General features: G+C 36.1%; 1 protein-coding gene across 5 annotated transcripts in view; it reads left to right on the top strand.

Annotated features, from left to right (window-relative positions):
* ENOSF1 (enolase superfamily member 1) overlaps positions 1 to 18361 on the top strand; it is a 51077-nt gene that overhangs the window by 31011 nt on the left and 1705 nt on the right. For 3 of the 5 annotated variants that reach the window (XM_031946563.1, XM_031946560.1, XM_031946564.1), the window contains 6 exons: positions 3459 to 3546; positions 5401 to 5535; positions 8513 to 8554; positions 9892 to 10021; positions 10634 to 10733; positions 16229 to 16310. In XM_031946563.1, coding sequence (XP_031802423.1) covers positions 3459 to 3546; positions 5401 to 5535; positions 8513 to 8554; positions 9892 to 10021; positions 10634 to 10733; positions 16229 to 16310 — 577 coding nt within the window. Of the gene's footprint in view, positions 1 to 3458; positions 3547 to 5400; positions 5536 to 8512; positions 8555 to 9891; positions 10022 to 10633; positions 10734 to 12847; positions 12885 to 16228; positions 16311 to 18361 lie in introns of those variants that run through there. The other 2 variants (XM_031946562.1, XM_031946561.1) reach the window with 2 other exon arrangements.

The raw sequence follows: 18361 nt of genomic DNA, 5'->3' as shown, positions 1-18361 counted from the left end.
ATATGTATGAGGGTGTGTGTATACAAATACATAAACATATACACACATAAACTCCCTATACACACACAGACACATTTAAGGCCTGTCCCAATCTGGTGTTACTTGACTTCTTTAGATTTATCTCAAATTACTCCCCTCTATTATACTCAGCTAAATTTATCTATTTGCTATATATCCCCACACATGGACCTCATTCCAGTTTTCTACATCCATCTATATCTTTATGCTATTCCCTTATCCCTCAGTTTCATTTTCCTGTTGTATTTCTACTCACGCTTTAAAACCTGACACCAGTGCCATGACTAGGAAGGTTTACTGATTTCCCTTCCCAATGATCACTTTCTCCTCTTTTGAATCTCACATAGCATTTATTTCCTCTGGGCCCTTTCTTGTTAAAAGTGGTTTTCATTGCTTAATAGTCCTCACCAGCTCTTCATTGTAAATGAACACAATACTATTAAATGTAATTTGACCAACACAGAGTACAGTAGTACTTTGACCTCTCCTAGTCAGAACTCTAATCTTATTAACTATTAACAGGTAGATGGCACAATACATAGAGTATTGGACCGAAAATTGAATCCCATCTCAAATAGCTGTATCATGATGGACAACTCACTTAATCTCTACCTGATCAGATTTCCTCATGGTTACATAATATTAGCACCTACCTCCTAGGATCATTGTGAGGATCAAATGACATAATATTTGTAAAAACACTATGTAAATCTTAAAGTAATATGTAAATGATATTATTATTGTTATCTCAGCCCAACATTGTTTTTTGGTTTGGGTTTTTTTTTTTGTTTTTTTTTTTTTTTTTGCTGAGGCAATTAGGGTTAAGTGAGTGACTTGCCCAGGGTCACACAGCAAAAGATATGAAACTCAAAAAGTCTACTTTTCTCTCAAGTGTGACTCCACCAGTATAATAATACCTATATTATACATATTAATATTTAATAATAATATATGTTGATATTTAATACTTAATATACTATATATTATAATTATAACCAGTAGAATCATTCTATATTTCCCTCAAAATAATTTATTTTATAGTTTCTCAATTACAACTTTCTAAATAATCACATAGCTAATGGACCACAATGCATTTAGCCATCTTTAAATCATATCCATAGCACATTGATTTTGTGATCATCTAAAATTCTGAAATGCTTTTTTTTGTATAAGTTTATGGGTTGCTATCAATTTAGTTATCTCCTTAATTAAAGAGTAAAAAACTTAGTAGGAAAGCTTAGAGGAATTGTGACTAGAAAAGAAGTTTTAAAAGACAGTATCGATTTTCAAGTATCCAGCAAATTACATCCCAAGACTGTTCAACAGTTACTCTCTGTTTACTGATTGAGAACACAGCAGACCTATGAACCACAGGGGAAATCACAGTCACAGTAAGATAAGATTAATAGGTGTGAAAGGTGACTTCCTTTGAGCGGTGGGCATGTGAGGAGAAAATAACAAATTTTGCTACTATATCCACCATGGAAAAAATTGGTCAGTAATAGAAAATAGTTTTGAGTATCATATACAAACATGAGATTTTGACCCAAGGGCTGAAAGTAGGATTCTCTCTTGGAAACTGAAACAGAAAGAAATGCTGAGACCTGAGAAATCCAGGAAGACCTCAGTGGTAGCTCTACTCCTTTCACTTTTTTCTTAAGTCCCTGCAATTGGCTTACTACCTCATTTCTCAAATGAAGCTACTCTCTCCAAGGATATCAATGATTTCTTAATAGACAGATTTAATGTCCTCTTCTTTTGGATCTGTGATGCATTGACACTGTTGACCACCCATTTCTCCTTGACAGTCTCTCGTTTACAGGTTTTTGTGGTCCTGTTCTAATCTGGTTCTCTCTGACCTCCCTCCCTGGTTCTCTGCCTGATCATTCCTTCTTACTCTCTTTTCATCATCTAAGTCATGTCTACCAACTGTGAGTGTTTTCTAAGGCTCAGTTCTGGCTCCTTTTTCTTTCCTCTCTTAGAATTCTTACAAGGTGCTAAGTCAGTGGAATTGATAGAGACAGTGGTTGTTTAGCAGGGTGTTTAACAGTTCTCTAGATGTACTTAGTACTTATTAGAGTTCACACCTTTAAGAGAGCATATATAAACTAGGAGCCTCAACCAGGATGCACTTCGGGAGATTCACAAGGTAGAATTCTGTCAAGAAGATTCACAAGTCAGAGACAGCAGTGGGGCAGAATGAAGGAAGACAGAGAAGTGAAGCAGGCTGTCCAGTGGAGAACACTGAAACTAAGATCCAGAAGGCCTCCAGAAAACTAGCCAAGCTCCAAGTGAAGGAGATAAGATTTTGATGGAAACAATAAAGGATTTGGACTTCAACAGTTGGCTGCATTTGGGGTGATTACACTGAACTGAAAGGAAGGCTGCCTCCAGAAGCCCCCCAAGAAATCTGCTCCCAGAGAACGTTATATTTTAGAGAAGAGAATATTACACCTCTCTACAGCCTCTCATTTGGTGAACTCATCAGCTTTCATGGGTTCAGCTACTATATCAATGATTCCTAAATCTATAAATCTTTTGCCCCTGTCTTGAGCTTTAGTCTCACATCAGCATCTCAAACTCAATGTGTCCAAAACTGAAATCATTTTTCTTCTAAAACCCACTCTTCCGAATTTCACAATTACTCAGGTTAATCCATTGTTCCTCTCATTTCTTCATTCTCACTCGTTCCAAATAGCCAATCAGTTGTTAAATTGCCTATTTCTACAACATCTCTCCTCTATATCTGTTCTTCTTTACTCTCACAGTTTACCAACCCAATTCAGACCTTCTCATCCCTACTATTTCAGTAGCCTCCTATTTAATCTTCCTACCTTAAACCTTTTCCCTCTCTGTATGCATTGGTTAGCAACAATACCTGGCATGAGCATTTAATGTTTGTTAGATGGTTGATTGCAGAAAAGTTGTTTGGAATACATGTTTTGTGAGCCTTGGGCTCAAATGACAGAGCTTGTATATAAGCTTAAAAGCTTATTTGTAAGCCTTTAAAAAGCCAGGTAGAGTGCTTTATAAACTTAAAGTGTTGTATCAGTATGACTTGTAAGTTTAGGTTATAGTTTAAATCATTCAACTGCAATAACATCCCTTCCACTCTGACTAGTTTATGAGTTAATGACAATTTTATTTCCTTTTGTCAATGTAGTAAATAACTGATGATAGTACTAAAGATCCTATTTATCTGGTGTCTCCTTGGGCCAGCCAATAATTTGTAGCTACTGCTACAGTTCTAAGTTGAGGCATATTTTACAGTAGTCTTGTCTACATTATATGACTCATTTGAGTGCTCTTGGAAAAGAACTAGAGCTTACTGAGAAACTGGTATCTGTGAATTATTGGTGTGATCATTTCTGTAGAAAATTTTACTGGTTTTGCCATGTTTTGTGGATGGATCTAAATTTCCAAACCAAATGTATTTTTAGGTTTAAAGTAAAAGTTGGTGCTGATCTTGAGGATGACATTCGTAGATGCAGAGTTATAAGAGACATAATTGGGCCTGAAAAGATTTTGGTAAATATGTCCTTAAATGTACATGTATTTTAAATATGCATTAAATATACAGCTTTGTGAAAGATATAAGTTCATTTACTTGAAGAATAACCAGTGTTAAGAATTTGGGGTTTAAGGTAAGGTATATAAGCTGTTTAAAAAATTGGAGGTATGAGACTGGCAATAGATAATTAAATGTAGATCTAGATAGAGCCTATAAATCTATAATGTAGAATTTATAAAATCTGTGTAAAGACTATTATAGGTATATATATTCTGTAAGGATGCAAGTAAAATATAATTCTAAAGCCTCTAATTCTTTGTCTCACTCCATCTTAGTAATAGTTAGTATTTACATGTCTTTGAACAAAAACTTCTCCTTTCAGACTATCAGTTCATTTATCCAACTAGGAATAGTTATTCCACATTCTCAGCATTTGAAACTACCAACTTTCTTGATTAGTGTGTAACGGCAAGCCCCAGTGTCAAGCAAAGAATATTGAGAAACATTGGCTTAGATGACAAGGGTTTTTCCGCCCTGTGTATTTTGATTATATATCTATGCAGTGTTTTTTAGAAAGTGGATAAAATCATTGAGATTCTCCTTCCTTTCCCTCCTCCCACCCTATATCTTATTTTTTTATTTTTTATTTTTTTGGCTGAGGCAAGTAGGGTTTAGTGACTTGCCCAGGGTCACACAGCTACGAGGTGTTAAGTGTCCGAGGTCAGATTTGAATTCAAGTCCTTCTGACTTCAGGGGTGGTGCTCTATCCACTGTACCACCTAATTGCCCCTCCCCCACTATATCTTAAAGCCTACTACATAATTCAGATTGACTATTTGGTACTAGAATTTTTATATATTTTGGGGTCCATACATGTCATTTCTTCAGTGTAGAGAACTCTCGGATGGAAATTTCCTTCACCAATCTAGGTTCAGTAACTTATCTGCAACCTACAGTTTTAGAGGGCTGCCAGAGATATTGAGAAAATTAAGTGACCTGCCCACAGTAAGAAATATGAACAGGTATCTAAAGCAAGACTTGAACCTAGTTCCTCCTGATTTCAAGGCTAGCCTTGTATCCACTATGCTCTATTAGTAAGAGTATGAGATAAGAAATTACCACTACCTGATATTATTACCTTATATTAAATTTGCAATATATTATATAATATAGAATATAAAGTACAGTATACAGAAATTTATAATGTTAAACTTACAATAAGTTTAATAATCAGTAAAGTTTAAAACTACACCAAAACTTTTAGAATACCCTGTATATAACTTTCTGGCCTCATTATCCTTATCTAACCTCATACAGCCATATTATCATCATCCCAAAATTTTTGTTTTCTATAATACTGAGCACAACATTCCATAAACTACTAAATATCAGCTTTAGAAGAAGACAGCAGAAGATGATGTCTATAGTACATTAATTGCAAATAGAAGAGGGACTTTTAAAGACAATGTTCAAATTAGAAATTAACGAGAGCACCAAATCTGGCTAAGACCCTCCTGTGGGTCTTCCACATGAGCTCTTCCAAAGATCACACATCATTTAGAGATTCAGTACACCTCTCTTCCATAAGACAGTCTCTATTGCAAAAACTGGCTGTGAAAGCTCAGTCTCTTGGTTTCTCATTGGCTCACCAAATTATGCCTGCATGTTGTGCTCCATGGGTAAAGACTGTTGCCTGCCTTTCACTCTAAACTTCTCTTGGGCAGTCGGTTCTATCATGTTCAACTGGTCCTGAACCACGAATACTCCTCAGCTTAGGGATATCATTAGCATGAAGCTGTGTATTTTAAAGCTTAGGATTTAAACACCTGGACAAATGCAGAGTGATTAATAATATTTCTCATTCCTTGTAGATGGTGGATGCCAACCAGCGATGGGATGTGCCAGAAGCAATAGAGTGGATGCTAAAGTTGGCTGAATTTAAGCCTCTGTGGATTGAGGAGCCAACCTCCCCTGATGATGTTCTTGGACACGCCACCATCTCCAAGGTAGGAGACTTGTTTCTTTCAAGAGAGTCATTTCAGATACTGAGATTCTTTTTTTTTTTTAAAGCTTTTTCTGATAAAGAATTAAAGAAGTAACTTGTGGCAATGACAAGGTCTGAAGATTTCATATCCTTTTCTTCCCATTCTCTCCTCAAACACTTAGTAGCTTAAGAAATGACCAAAAATTTTCCAGAGATTAACTACAAATCTTATACTATATAATTATGAAAATGTTCAATGTGATTTATTTTATTCACCCAGGCTTGAGAAAATGTAGAATACCAATTAATGGATCTCTGAAATATTTGAGATACCCCAGTCTGGGAATGGGGCCAGCAAGGTGGTACAGTAGATAGAATGCTGGGCTTGGAGTCAGAAAAAACTTTTCTTCCTGAGTTCAGTTCTGGCCTTAGATACTTACTTACTGTATGACCCTTTGCAAGTCCCTTAAACAATTTGCCTGAGTTTCCTCATCTGTGAAATGAATTAGAGAAGGAAATAGCAAATGTCATTCTAGTATCTTTGTCAAGAAAACTCTAAATGGGAGTTATAAAGAGTCAGCTGTGACTGAAAAGACTGAACAATATAGTAATATCTATTTCTATAAATTAGCCAAGTATTTTTTAAGTTTCCATCACTAAATTGTATCTACAAAGATAATTTCAGAAATGATAAGAACTGTCAAAAAGCTTATGATATAGTTGGTATAGCAAAACTTGCATTCATGAATTTATTAGAGATGAGAAAAGCTTCAAGAATTTATTTAAATATCTATTATGTGGCAGCTATTAGATGTTAGAGATTCAAAGATAAGATATGAAACAATCTCTGATCTTAATGAGCTTTAATTCTATTTGTTGAAGAAGCTGCTTTGTATAAATATTATGACAAGGTTTCCAGGTTAACTATCCCATATGTAGACTAGATAGAGTGGTCACCTTACTCTTAAACTGCTATTTACTTATCTTCATTGTAATTTTTCTGCAACATAAGACTTAACTCTCTCAGGAAAAGTTCATTTAATTTTTTTTTCTTTTTGTCCTCTCAATGTCTCTTTGCAACCATCACAGTTAAAATTCTTTCCAAAATGACAGTTAAACTACCATCGTTCAAGATTCTACTTCCTTTACAAAAAGATTTAAAACAGTTCTTTTTGTGGTGACTAAGATTAGGAAATCAAAGAGATACCCATCTGTTGGGGAGTAGCTAAACAAACTGTGATATATGATTTTAATAGAATGTTCTTGTGCTATAAGACATGACAAGCAGGATAATTTCAGAAAAAATCTGAAAGACTTACATGAACTGATGCACATTAAGTGAACAAAATCAGAACGTTGTACACAATGATGGCAATAGTGTTTGAAGAAGGATTGTGAATGACTTAGCTACTTTTAGCGATACAGTGATCCAGGACCATCCCAAAGGACTAATGATGATGCATACTATCCACCTCCAGAGAAAGAAGTGATGTTGTTTGAATATAGACCAAAGCATGCTATTCTTTACTTTTTCTTTTTTGTTGTTGTTCAAGTCTTTGTATATAAAATGATTAATATGGAAATTTTTACATTTTTTTAAAAGATATAATAGTACTCATCAGCTATGTGAGAGAGGCTATTAAAGCTAGTGTGATATATAAAATAAATACTAAGTAATATATAAATAATAATAATAATACAAGATAACTAGGGAGAATTGACATTAAGCATTGAGTAAATCAGGAAAAGCTTTATGTAAAATTGAGTCTTAAAGAGATTTTATGAAAGAAGGATTCTTTGAAGCAGATAGAGCACCAAGCCTGAGGTGAGGAAGACTTATGACTTCTGGAGTTCAAATCCAGCCTCAAATACTTCCAAGCTGGGTGACCATAGGCAAGTCATCTAACCCTGTTTACCACAGTTTTCTCATCTGTAAAATGAGTTGGGAAAGGAAATGGCAAACCACTCCAGTGTCTCTGCCAAGAAAACCCCAGGGGGAATCATAGAGTCAGATAAAGCTGAAAACTACTGAACAACAGAAAGGATTTAATTTTTAAAATAGGGAAGATAGGTGTATTTGAAGGCCAAAGTGAAGGAGTCTGTGGATAGAGAGAGTAAGACAGAGGAGTCCAAAAAAAAAAAAAAAAAAAAAAAGGAGGTGGGAAGGGACAGAGTCCAGAGTATAGGGATGAGCCTCAAAAGAAAAGAAATATATTGGGATGGTGAGATGTGAAAATCAAGAAAAGATACCTGAAAAAAGTCGTGGTAGCCTCACTTTTCTGCATAAAGCAGGAAGTTGTCAAATACTAAGGGTGTAGATGGGGGGAGGGTTTAAAGTTTTAAGGGAAGAACATTTTGAGTAAAAGTATATTGTATTAGGGAGACAATGAGAGATCCAGGAAAAGGGTTAATAGGTAGCTACAAAGGCCAGACTGAAAGGAGGTATTCAGTAATGAGGCAGAGCTGCACTGTTTTGTTGTCTTCTCTGGTCACGGTTCCCAGAGGCTCAGCAGGCAGGCCAGGGAGGCTGCTGAGCCTCTGGGACCCAGCCCAGGGAGACAGTTAAGAGTCCGGCACAGCCTGGGAGACAGAATGAGGGCGACTGTTAATGACAGCATTGCATCTGCCTCTGCCTGTGTCTGGATATCTTTTTTGTTTCATGTTCATGTTCTTTGTAATATGCACAAGCATAGCTTGCTTTGTACTTATTTGCTCTTTCCCCCTTCCCCTCCATTAGATTGTAAATTCCTTGAGGGCAAGAATTGTCTTTTGCCTCTTTTTGTATCACCAATGGTTAGAACAGTGTCTAGCATGTAGTAGGCACTTAATACTTTTTTTAATGGGTTTGTTAGTATATACCTTAACATTCTTTAATTGCATTCAGTTTATAGTATGCAAACAAAAATGTTTTCTTCAGCTATAAATATTTTTAAACATTCAAAATTACAGTTTAGAAACTTATGAAAATTATACCTCATTTTATGTGTGTCTTTTTTTAGGCCTTAGCTCCATTAGGAATTGGTGTTGCAACAGGAGAACAGGTAAGTCCTCAGCACTACATCACTGCCAACAGTTCTTGACCATCTGTTGATGGCATCCTACTATAATATCATCTCATGGGGTTGTCATGTTGTAGACATTTTTAGAAATTTCTATAACATTTAGAAATGGAATCATTTTGGAACCTCTATACAGGCTGATTTTGCATCTGGCACAGAGTTAGTGATGAATAAATGTTTATCGACTGAAGTAAAATGTCAGAAATATGTGCATCACCACAGTTCAGATGACTAAGTGTATATTTTTCCTCTCCTACGTATCTAATCACTACCAAAAAAAAAAAAAAAAAAAAAAAAAAAAAGCTCCAAACTAACAGTTCTAAGCTCTTGCTGCAAGCTTTTACATTTTGTCATTTTTAAGGAAGCCAGCTTTTGAATTGAATCAGTATTGTAAATTTATGCTCTTTTTTTGTGCTTATAAATTAATTACATCTGCCTGTCAAAATCTGCTCTAGTCATCCTGAAGAGCCAACTAAAAAGGAAGTCATTGAAGCTCAGATCAGGGCCTGGGCCAGGAAGATGCATCTTGACTGAGGAAGAAGATTCACAGCTCTCCCTCACAAAGGGAGATGTAATGCTTTTGTCCAGATCATTTGTGGATCCTATACTGTCTGTTGCCTAGCATTTTCTTTCATCACCATTCATTTTGATGCTTTACTTTATCTCTGATCTGCCAATGACCACGATACATAGATATTTCTTTTTTTTTCTTTTTTATTAAAATATAATTATTTAATTTGTTAAATATTTCCCAATTACATGTAAAAAGATTTAATATTCATTTCTTATTTTTGAATTTCAAATCCTCTCCCTCAATCCTGCCCCTCCAACAACCTGTAAGAAGGCAAGTAAAAAGATTTCAAATATACATGCAATGTCATATAAAACATATTTCCATAAGAGCCATGTTTCAAAAGAAAATATTTTTTAAAAATGAGTAAATAAAGTTTAAAAAGTATGCTTTATTCTGTACTCAGTTCAACAGTTCTCTTTCTAGAAGTGAATAGAATTTTTCATGAGGAATCCTTTGGAATTGTCGTAGGAATTTCATAATGAAAGGAAGATTGGTTTGTCTGTCTCTGACAGCGTAGGTTAATTCACTGTCTAGGAAATTTTGTGTAAGGGGCAGCACAATCCCCACCAGCACCTTTAGTCAAGTGATCACAAAGAAAAAATGAGTCCAGGTCTCACAAAGGACTTAGGGCCTCTGGAATAATGATCTTTTGGCATCAAATTGCTGTGTTGTCATTTACAAAGATTTTGAAAGTTAAGGCAAAAGCTGACTTTTTGTTGGCTTTTATTTTTAATTCTATCTACAGTGCCAGAATAGAGTGATATTTAAACAACTCCTACAGGCTGAGGCCCTACAGTTTCTCCAGATTGACAGCTGCAGACTGGGAAGTGTCAATGAAAATCTCTCTGTGTTACTGATGGCCAAAAAATTTCAAAGTAAGGGTTTGGGAGAAATTGAAAATAAACTAATCAGTTTTCCCTGGGTAGAAAAAGTTAACAAGTAACCCTGTGATTCCTTCCATTATCTTAATTTTTAATTCATATATGAGGGCTGGTTCCATGATGGGTTACATGTCTGCTGTTTGAAGAATAGCTTTGCCATAGTTAATGAACTTATTGGTCACAGCAGCTCTGGAAGTCCATCTGTTGAATTATCGAAGATTGTTATCAGCCATGGGGAAAGGACCATTCAAAATTACAAATCCTTAAAGGATTGCAGTGTATTTTTCTTTTTTGATTTTTGGTGTCACACAATCCTTAATTTAAAGGTTAAGATTCCTGGTTCTAGGATTTCATTTTCCTAAATACTAATGAATATTAATAAATTATTCATAGCCAATCAAAAAATTCTAAGTTCAGCTGTGTGACCATGGGCAAGTCACTTAACCCCAATTGCCTCAGCAGAAAAAAACCAACCAAACAAACAAACATATATATATGTTCACCTACTAACTTCCATACTTCTAACATTCTATTACAATTTACCTCTTTCATTTTATCTAATTAATACTCTTAACATTAATTGGGATTTTTCCCATTTACTTTCAGTTCCTGTTTGCCCCCATGCTGGAGGCGTTGGCCTTTGTGAATTGGTACAACATTTAATAATATTTGACTATATTTCAATATCTGGAAGTCTTGAAAACAGGTCAGTAATCTTCTCTTGAGAATCATAGAAGTTTACTTCTGTAAGGGATCTTAAACTATCTCAGTTAAGACTGATTTCTGATTATCATTTCCAACCAGGTCACATTTTCTTCTCCAGATTTTTAAGATTCAGCTGTGGTGATAGTACTAACTCTTAGTCCATGTCTAGCTATGAATGAATGAATGAATGAATGAATGAAAAAAAAAGAATTTAGTGCTTATTGTGTGCAAAGCCCTGGGGATATACAGAGAAAAGCATGATAGCTAGCTACTCTATAGGAGCTCATATTCTGATAGGGAAGAGATCACACACAAAAGAGATTTCTGTTCCAAGTTCAGTGGAAGAGTTCAGTGGTCTTCTGGGCACTGTAGCAAAACAGATGGAAATCCCTTAATGTCCTTTCCATCGACAAAATCATGTCCATTGAAGAGTGGAAGGACTTTTATTTGGAGAAAATTTTTTTTTCTGGATCTTCAATAGCAATGGCTATCAAGGAAGTGGAAATTGCAATCTCTGTAGAGGCATCTGCCTCTACAGTTGAGTCATCCAACAACTCCCTTAAATGATGGCTTCAGGGACTGTGCTGAAATCAGGACTTGTAGTCTGGGGATTGCTAATAATCCTGAGGCTTTTGAACTGAAGTTAAACTCTACACTAACTTTATTTGCTTTCAAAATCAGTAGCAACAACATTCATATTTTTTAAAGGTTTACAGGGAATGCTTTCCTCACAACACTGTGATGTAGTTAACACAAATATTATCTTCATTTTAGAGTTGAGGAAACTGAAGATTAGACAACAGTGAATGAATAGGCCCATGGTCAAATAACAAGAAAGCATCAAAATCAATATTTGAGTATGGTCTCCTGATTCACAAGACCAATGCTGTTTCTATTCTTACCATGCAAACTTCTATAATTTTAAAGTCTTAAGAATGCTTTCCAAACTTGATGACTAAAGTAATATTTCTCTCATTTTGGTGAGACTGAATGACACATGAAATAATCCCATGCAAAACAGAGCTCAATCATATTAGTATGCTTCTTTCACAAGACCAAATTGTTCTATACTGCAAAATCAGTCAAATTAGTGAAGCTTGTACGATTAAGGTTGAGATTAAGTAACTCTGCTTGTATCATATGCTCAAATATCAGTTGAAAGTTAGTTGAGTATCTTCTTAGACGTAAATTGTAATGAAATGATACTTATATCAGTCAAATAGTAAAGTTTACCTTAACAGGTTAATATTACTTGCTCTGTATCAGCCAACTGTTAGAAATCTGCTTAATTTACTAGAAATAGATGACTTTTTATTCAGAAATGAATATAGATTCACTCAGAATGAACTTATATCCTACTTTCATGTGGAGAGTATAATTAATTCTACTGATAGACTTTGGTTAGAGAAATATATAAGATTCAGCTCAGAATGGAACTCTCCTATTAGGCAGTTAATTTCTTTAGTTCTACTCATTAGCAAACTAGAGAAAATCAAGAGGTTAAATGATTTATTCAAAGTTGCATAGGTAGTAAAGAATAGAACAAGGTTGTTAAGATGGTGTGACTTGGGTTAGGAAAACAAGTTCAAATCCCACTTTAGAGACCTACCAATTATGTAACCCTGTGCAACTCACTGAACCTTTAAACCTCAGTTTTCCTCATTAGTCTAATAGCCCCTTCTTCATGAGTTATTGTGAGAATGAAATAAAGTAACTTTGTAAGTTTTAAAGTTGTAAAGTACAGGCTAGCTCCCTAGACGGCCTCGGGATCAGCCAGAGTCAGGATAAATTAAAGTCCTTGGTCTTAGGGGGAAAAGTGAAGAAGGCAGGCAAGTAGAATCCTGGATCCTAGAGTCCAGAGTCACCAACCTCTCTCCTCTTCATCTTGCCACCAAGTGACCCTGCTTCCCCCCCCCCCAATCCTTGCCTACCATTATCTTAACACCAAACATTCAGCAAGCACCAATGTTGAGAAGATTCATTATTCAAATATATACTAATAGAGTCATTATCTCACACTGAATAGGTAATTAGCCTTAAGTGCTTGATTGTCTTATTCAAGCACATCTTTTTATAGTTTCAGCCCTCTACATCTCCTGCTTTCTTTTGTTTTAGAACACAGATGGTCAGGACCCCGTGACTTCTCAGGAAGGGAGGTGAAAATACCAAAAAGGAAGTGATCACACACACACCCAACTTTTCAGGAAGAAAGATGAAAAACACTAAAGGGAAGTGGGGAGTCAAGCCAAATATTGTTAGCGGGTTTCTGGGCTGAAGGGTCTTACTAGAAACAGGTATGCACAAACATGTGCTGATGGGGGGTATTACACAAGCACATAGCAATAATGCAGAGGCTATTAGTGATGACCCTCCCCTCAATCAGTGTAGACTCAATGTGGTGTAACAGACATGAATTGTACACGCAAGTAGCAGTATAACAAACAATATAAATCAACATGGTGTTGTAAAAGATTTCCAGAAGTCCTAGAAGGAGGGTATGTAAACAACAGTCACACATACACCTTCTTCAGCAGCCAAGAGATAGTCCAAAACCAACCTATTGTCCATTACTTCACATGTCAGGGAATCCAACAATCCCTCCAAGTTTTTGAAGTCCTGCAACAGGCTTTTTATGTGTTAGGGAATCCAATGATTCCAGCAGATTTTGAAGTCTTGCAGCAGTCTTATCATGTCTCAGAGAATCCAATGATTCCTAAGGGTTTTCAAGTCCTGCATCAGTCCCATTAATAATTTTTGATGTCCATGAGTCAGTTGCCATAACTTCCAGGCTCTTTCAGTGGTGGTCACATTCAGCGACAGAACCACTTGATGTTTCTTCCTTCATTTCAAGGGTCTGCTCCGTCTCTCTGAGATGGACAAGGCAAATACGGCTCGTTGGCACCCATCTGATTCCTTCTCCATCAGTGGAGATACAAGCAAACCCTCTCCCCCAAGCAGTTAACCTATTTGGCCCCTTCCATTCACCACTTTCTGCATCTCTCCATATCACCTGGTGATTATCTAAAGAGAGTGGAGCTGCTCGCACTGGACCCTGCCCTTCCAGTGGGTTATAAAACCTGTCTGCCGAAGCCAGTGCATCTTTGTCAAAAATCCAGAAGTTAATAATATAAAGGGCTAAATTTAGAAGTTCTCTAGGATTATCTGTGGCTCCCCCTTTCTTTTGTTTTTGGAGGAGCATCTTAATGTCTCTGTTTCTCCTCTCTACTATTGCCTGTCCTTGAGGATTAAAGGGTATACCAGTGGTGTGTAAAATCTTATACTGTGCACAAAAGTGTGCAAAATGTTTGGAAGTATATGCAGGACCATTGTCTGTTTTTATTGCTTGTGGCACACTCATGATTGCAAAAGCTTGTATAAGGAATTCAGTGACCACTCGGGCTGTCTCTTTTGCTGCTGGTATTGCAAAAGTGAATCCTGAAAAGATGTCTACCACAACGTGGATAAAAAAGAGATGACAAAAGATTTATAACGGGTCACATCCATTTGCCAAATTTCATTGGGTCTCAAATCATGAGGTTTCTTCCCTGGAGGAAGCGTAGGAGTGTGGAAAGGAAGGTAAGCTGTACAGGCTTTTACTATGTTCCTAGCTTCCTTTCTTGTTATTCTAAATTGTAAATGCAGAGCTTGAGCAGCCTGAGGATATTTAGAATAAGATTCTTGTGCTTCCTGAACTAAAGGAGTATTGGCCAGCATAGTTAGAAGGCTATCTGCCTTGGAATTACCATCAAAAATAGGACCTGGAAGTATACTATGTGAATGGACATGCAAGATATAAATGTTACCTGGACGTTTTCTCACTTGCTCCTGAAGTTACTTAAAGAGCTGATATATATTAGAAGCTATAATTATATTTGAGCTGTGAAAATTCTTTGTACCACACCTACTGAATAGGCCGAATTAAATACTATCTTTATATCTCCTGGATAATAAGAGCTAGAATGATTGCATACAATTCATTCTGCTGAGTGGACTGAAAAGGAGTTCTGACTACTCTTTTTATAATTAATTAAGTTACCAGGCTATACAGCACAAATGTTATATTTGAATGCATCTGTAAAGATAGTTGGGGGAGAATCTTTTCTTAATATCTACCCCATTTCATCTAGAAAACGAAAGTTACTAGTTTACCTCTTAACAAAGTAAGTTCCCTATTTGTCTATTAAAATACCCTATTTCCTGGTCACAGGGACTTCTTCAGTGAAATTAGGGTCCTTGCCCCATATTGGGTGCCAAAATGTAAAGTACAGGCTAGCTCCCTGGAGGACCTTGGGTCAGCCAGAGTCAGGATAAATTAAAGTCCTTGATTTTTAGGGGGAGAAGTGAAGGAGGCAGGCAAACTGTCATGAGGCTTACCAAAGATATCTCCTGGATTCTGAAGTCCAGAGTCATCAGTCTCTCTCCTCCTCGTCCTGCCACCAAGTGACCCTGGCTTATTTCCCTGCCCTCTAATCCTTGCCTACAATTATCTTAACACTAAACATTCAGCAAGCACCAATGGTGAGAAGAGCCATTATTCAAATATATGCTAATAGAGTCATTATCTCACATCAAATAGGTAATTAGCCTTAAGTGCTCAATTGTCTGATTCAAGCTTACCTTTTTGGAGTTTCAGCCCTCTACATAAAATGCTCTATAAATGCTACTTATTATTATTATTAGTGCTTATAGAATCATGAACTAAGATCTCCAAAAGACCTTTGATAAATAAGACCCAAAGAAATTAAAGGGTCTACCCATAATCACACAGAAACTAAATGGTAAAACTAAGATTTCAAATTACAGCTCTAGCCATTCCAAGAAACTACCCCTTGTAAACAGTTTGCTTCTCAAAGGGATGTATTATGATCTAGAAGCCTTTTCTGTAGAATTTCAAGGCCTCCTTGAGAAATATGTATCCCATCTCTTGTTGTGCTCTAGCTGGTCATCCATTAATAGTGGCTACCCTAAATACTGTTATAATGCTTAGGACAATTAATAGTTGATTAAATAGTTTCGAAACAAGACCACTACTTGAAACACTAACTGAAACATTGATTTCACTAAATTCCCTAAGTTATTTCTCTTCTACTAGGCCTCAATCCCTCTCACTGTAACTCCTTCCAAGAACTGAAGGTGGGGAAGGGATAAGCTTCCATACATATTGACATCCTGATGCTTGTGAGGGTGATATCTTGGACTAGTATAGAAAGATTCTCCCATTCCCAAAGCAAACAATTATCTTTTTTAATACAAGATCAGACTGAACCTATGGACCAGAAAGGAACCTTCAACAGTTCTCTGGTTCTGATCCAGGTCTTTTGCCTCCTGGGAAGCACTACACCCTGTTAGATGATACCTTGGGGAAAAAAATCTAAAAGCATTTTCAAAGAACATAAAATATTCTGAGTAGTGTAGCATGCTGTTCTTTCTTTTTAAGAAATAATATTGGCTTTACCTAATTTATGAACTAATATGTCAATTATTTTTTTTTCCTAGGATTTGTGAATATGTAGATCATCTACATGAACACTTCAAGTATCCCGTAGTAATCAAGAAAGCCTCATACATGCCTCCTAAGGTAGGCTTATACCAACTGGTCTAAATCAGGGCTTCTTAATCTTTTTTTCTTTGTGATCCCCTTTTTGCCCAAGAAATTTTTACACTACTCATTCTCAAATCTGAGCCAGTGTTTCTGGCAGTATTTGTGTATGTACAATGCAAAGTGTTCATGTTGTGTGTTCAAAACCAAGGCTGCAGGAAAGTCATGCTATGTAACATAGCAAATGCTGCCAGAAATACCTCGGATTGATTACACGTTTGATTTTGAATTAACTCTTAGTCATTGCATTCAGTAACATTTTACTGTTGCCAAATTTTTCATGACTCTTACATTCACTTAAGCCACCCCATATGAGTTTGTTATGAGTTTAAGAAGCTTTGATCTAAATAGATTCTCTTAACTCATATATATTTAACAGTGACTATCTTGACCCCATTACCTGAAGACTAAATGTGTTATATTTTACCCATATCTCAGGGTTCTCTGGTATTCTTAAGGGAGTTTGAGGGTTTCTAGTCTCTGATCAAGCCTCCATCAGTTGCGTTCCCTTAACTTTAGAAGATCCACCACAGTCCATCAATTTAATTTCTCAATAGATTATTTTAACTGAAGAATATTTACTTCAAGGTATAATAAGGACAAATATACAAATATCACTCCTGCAAATTTGAGAGGATGCGAAGTGTAATAATTCCCTACTACACCACTTTGATCCCTTTGGATGGGACTTAACTCACTTCCTATTTAGCACAATTCCACTAAGTTCAAAGTCCAATTTTGGGCTTTCCATGATGGACTGGCAGCAATACCTAACCTAAATTCTTCCACTAGAGGAGACTTCACCACCTGTTTCTAAAAAAGGACAAACAAAACAGAATCCCAAGTCTAATAATGGGGGCTACAGATCCTAAAAGTAGGAGAGTGGAGGAAGGTCACTCTTCATCCCACCCAGCTCAGTTTAGGAAGCTTGTGCTGTGGATGAACAGGACTTTTAATTCCTTGGATGCTCCTGGAGAGACTGTCAGAATATGGTAATTTGAAATATGCAACCAGTGAAAAGACTCTGTTTCTACTCATGTGGTAGCAGAGTGCAGAATATCCACTTTCAAAAGCATCTCTTGGTGTTTCTCATATAAGTGACCTGGGCATTTGCTAAAACCCCATTACATGTATAATTTAGGTTGGAAGAGTGGGGGTTGGACAACCAAGGACTTCATTGGTATAGAGATTTCTTTTCTAATGCAGAATTGTAACTTTTCTGTAAGACATTAAGGAATTAAGTGACTAGCTCCAGATCATAGCCAAAATGTGTCAGAAGAAACACTTGAATTCAAATTTTCCTGAATCAGAAACTTGCTCTTTTGTCTACTTTACCATGCTGTCTTTCTGGTGTACTTGAAGTAAGTTGTTTGTTACCATAAGTTAAAATTGAAAAAGAGTAAATAGATAGAAAATTCAAATTCAATAAAGGGTTTTTCGTTTCATTCCTTGGGTGGCAGTCCAAATTTTAAGTAGTTGCTCTTGACAGTTTCCAGGCATGTACTCAGATTTATTATTTTGCTAGTTTGCTTAACTCATTTAAAAAAGAACCCAGAAAAATTAAAACATGATTCTATCCCTGGAGGTATTTTCAACCTCTATAACTAAGAGCCTGAATTATTCTTTATTTGTAAATCTATCAAAAACATAATTTCTGATGATCAGAATATAAAAGTCAGATTTCTTTTATAAGGTTTCTACTGTGCTCCTATGTTTACAATGGGCTGTTAGTTCTGCAATGGGTATAGAACTGAGCTTGGAATCCAGAAGACTTGAATTCAAATCCTCCCTTAGACATTATAGGGTTACCCCAGGCAAATCACTCAACCTATATCTGTTTCCTCTTCTATAAAATGGGGAAAATAATAGCATATACCTCCCTGCATTGTTGTGAGGATCAAATGAGGTATTTGTGAAACATTTTGCAAGTCATAAAGTGCTACATAAATTATATCTATTATTAAAATCATCAGAACTGAGGCTTAGGAATGAGTTGCAACCTTACAAAGTAAAAACAAAATTATTATTTT

Source organism: Sarcophilus harrisii, chromosome 1 (genome assembly GCF_902635505.1).
Source record: "Sarcophilus harrisii chromosome 1, mSarHar1.11, whole genome shotgun sequence".
NCBI classification, from domain to species: Eukaryota; Metazoa; Chordata; class Mammalia; order Dasyuromorphia; family Dasyuridae; genus Sarcophilus; species Sarcophilus harrisii.
This window is presented reverse-complemented; position numbering and strand designations above follow the sequence as displayed.